The sequence below is a fragment of the Olea europaea genome, chromosome 2 (genome assembly GCF_002742605.1).
Source record: "Olea europaea var. sylvestris chromosome 2, O_europaea_v1, whole genome shotgun sequence".
NCBI lineage: Eukaryota > Viridiplantae > Streptophyta > Magnoliopsida > Lamiales > Oleaceae > Olea > Olea europaea.
In genome coordinates, this window is record NC_036238.1 from 27686991 (window position 1) to 27690546 (window position 3556).

The 3556-nt window shown below is 34.0% G+C and overlaps 1 protein-coding gene across 1 annotated transcript in view; it reads left to right on the forward strand.

Annotated features, from left to right (window-relative positions):
• The first annotated feature begins 17 nt into the window (after positions 1–17).
• Positions 18–3556, forward strand: part of LOC111374879 (protein PHOTOPERIOD-INDEPENDENT EARLY FLOWERING 1-like) — a 12536-nt gene continuing 8997 nt past the window's right edge. Inside the window, exons 1-3 of the mRNA XM_022997639.1 lie at positions 18–1735; positions 2594–2674; positions 2760–2867. Of these exons, the coding sequence (XP_022853407.1) occupies positions 1676–1735; positions 2594–2674; positions 2760–2867 (249 nt within the window). The 5' untranslated portion in view covers positions 18–1675. The remainder of the gene's footprint in view (positions 1736–2593; positions 2675–2759; positions 2868–3556) is intronic.

Below are 3556 nucleotides of genomic sequence, written 5' to 3' on the forward strand. Positions count from 1 at the left end.
AGAGAGAGAGAGAGAGAGAGAGAGAGAGAGAGAGAGGTTGGTGATCATATATGGCCGAAATACGATCAGATTAAGTCAATAGTTAGCTTTCGTGTATGAAAGGCAATTCTACTTAGAACAGTGATTTACGTTGGAAGCCATTCTTAATGGAGTTGGTTAATAAATTCTCCTTTATTTCTATGGAGATGGTGATTTCTGTCTGATGGAAAGGCTAAACACGACCTTGAAGGCTCCCAGGTGTGGCAAATTGGTGCCAATAGCCTTAGGCAACTGCACATTGCCATTGATGAAAGGATATAACATAAAATACAAGTAATCTTCTGAGGCGGCCTGTTGGAGAGTATATATGATCGCTTATTTTATACTGGGCTCTAGGGGTTTTGTCTACAAAGTTACTTGTTCTAGATCAAGTTAATCCTCATTAATATGCTATAAAACCAAGTGCCTTTTCAAGTGTTCACAATTGTTCTCTCTCTCCATTTTGATGTCCAATATGAGTAAGCAGACTTCGAATCTTTAGATGACAGTGACTGCGAAGACTTAACCATGAATCAGAAATACTGAAAGTTTAAAATTAGTTTTGTGCTGATAAAAATCTCAATATCTTTGAATAAATTTCGGCATATGATGGGAAGGTTTGAAAAATTTCAGGATATTTGGCTTTATGTTTAGGGAAGTGCTGTCATATGATATCGTTAAGGACGTTATATCTTTTGACTGTAAAAGGATAGGATGTGTCACTAGCTTAAATGGATAAAGCATTTGGCATGGTTTTGGAACACCTCTAGAATGAGATGTGTCAGTATATGTGGAATGAAGGAGATTGCCTTGTTATTAAATTGAAAGCACCGTTACAATTGTGTTGGAATTTGCAATGTGCATATCTAATTCTACTGTAGTTGTGTAAAATATAACACGTGAATTTGTTACTCTCTTTTACGCAGAGTTGCAAAACGTATATTAATCAAAGGCAGCATAATTTTTTGCTGGAATTCTGTTGGCACTCCTAATGTTTGTGTGCCTTGGCTTTCTCAGTTTATCCCACCCTGCTAGAGTGCATGCACGTTGATGTCAGTGTTTTGAGAACTACATTATATATATTTTTTCCTTTTCTTTTGAATGTCACTAACAAACATTGGACTGAATTCATTCCATATATTTAGCTTGGTGTAGTTGACCTTGACATCTTCTGCGGGTTTGACTACTTGTGATGCCATACATTTTTCTCTTTTACATGAATTCCACCTGGATGGTGCAACATTGATTAAATTTCTTCACATATGAAAAAAGTATGAATAATTGTGCTTAACTTTTACCCATATATGGTAAACCTAACCGAGCCAGAGGCGGAAAAGTACAAATACCCTGAACTAAAGAAAAGGAAAATTGACTCTAACCCAAAGACCTGAATTTTGTGCCCTTTTTTTATTTAAACTTTTTCTTTTGCATTTGAAAGATATCCTTGAGTTAATACTGTTAGGTTGGTGCTAGCGTCGGACAATCCATTTTGACCCATTTTATGGTTTGCACACTTTCACGTTGCCACGTCTTACTGCTGTCTTATTGTTGATGCATTTTCTGTGATACATAGAGTGAACTAACATGCAATTCTCATTATTAAATTTTTTGTTTTTGTTCTAGCTTTAAGTATGAGATAGGCATCTTGGGGGTAATTATGGCCTCCAAAGGTCCACGGTCCAAGCTTGATCATGAATCCCGGGCTAGGCGGCAAAGGGTAAATTCATATCATTCTTTTTATTGATGTTTATATTACATACATTTTTTTATGTGAATGTGGTAATGTTTTTGTATAAGAACGTGCGAAACTATCTATTACAAATTACATAAACATTAACCATGATTATACTTCCTTGCTTGAAGTAACTCTAAATTTATTTGATGTTTTCACTGGTCAGATCTACCATGTGTATTTATGCCTTTTTAAGTGTATTAAAGGAAAAATATAGTATGTTTCTAAATCTGGATTGAGATTTGGAATTATAAATTTGAGAATACAAATCTTGAACTTGAGAGCCGTAAATGTAATCCTGTTGTTCGGAAGAAGATTTGCTTTCAAGATCTTAATACCACTTTTTTCCCCTCTCAGATATCTTTCTACGCCATAACATATTTTCATTAACTTAAGCAGTGGTAGTGTTTAAACCGTTGCAGAATAGCTTTCCTTGGAAAGGAGTAGAGCTAATTGTAGGATTTGGAATGATTTGATAATCCCTGAATTAATGTCCAACCAAATTCAGTATTTGGATTCGAAACCTGAATTCAAAATCATATCCATAAAATTGTTTAAAAGAAAGCACCCTTAGATATTGTCTTTCTCAGCTCATACAGTTGCCAGTTTGTACATATGCTAAATGACTTGTAGTTGGGATTCTATCTCTCATCAGGACATTCATCATGAGTGATTTTAATCTTGTTCTAGGTCAATTGGTAGCCTTTGAAAATATAGATTGGATCATGGCAAAAGAACATCTTGACATGGGTACTTCACATTAATGTACAAATTTGGGAGCTGGGATATGCTGGACTGATGTATTTGATATGTTTTATTTTAATTGGTAATTTATTACTCTAGGCACTGGAAGCTCCCAAAGAACCTCAACGTCCTAAAGCGCACTGGGATCATGTTCTGGAAGAGATGGTTTGGTTGTCGAAGGTAATTAAAATTTTCCTTTTATATGATCAATTTTTTGGGTTTCTATAACGACTGTGGGTTTCTATAACGACTGTGTTACTAGCAGGACTTTGAATCAGAGAGGAAATGGAAAGTTGCTCAAGCAAAAAAAGTTGCTATAAGGGCCAGCAAGGGCATGCTGGATCACGCCACAAGGGGAGATAAGAGATTGAAGGTTTATGTAACGACCCAAATATTTTTGTTTATTTTATTTTATTTGAGTTTAGATCGCAACCAAAATTTTCTTATAAAAGGAAAGGAATTTAAAACCGCATCGCATGCAATGCATAACATCATGTGACAATAGTTTACTAAAATTTGCTATAGAGAAATTTTTCAAATCTCATAATTATTTATTCTCTTAAAAATAAAGACTTTTCCCAAAACCATAATATGTTCTCACATGTTTGGATATATCTCAAATTCTTAAATAAATCCTAGAATTCAATTTTATGTGTAACTGAGGAATTCCAACAACAACATATATACAAATATGCAATTTCGGTGACTTAGTCCAATGAAGCATAATACCCGTAACTAATTTATAATTTAAACATTGGGATCATAATTGGTAAAGAAAATAATTTTATGGATTTGGCGTAAGTGGCAGGCAAATGAAGATTTTTTTCAATTTCTCTGGCATAATTGATACAATGGCCCCTAACACTATGTTTCCTCTAATTAGTGGATAATTTTAATTAGCTACTTAATTTTATCGAATTCAACCAATAGTTAAATCACATGCAGGGTACTAATTGAATATGAGAAATCAAAATTAAAACAGGTTGTAATTTATATATTAGCCTAAGTGTACAAGAAGTTGGTTCACGATAATATGTACTATAGATCAAATCAAATAAATTG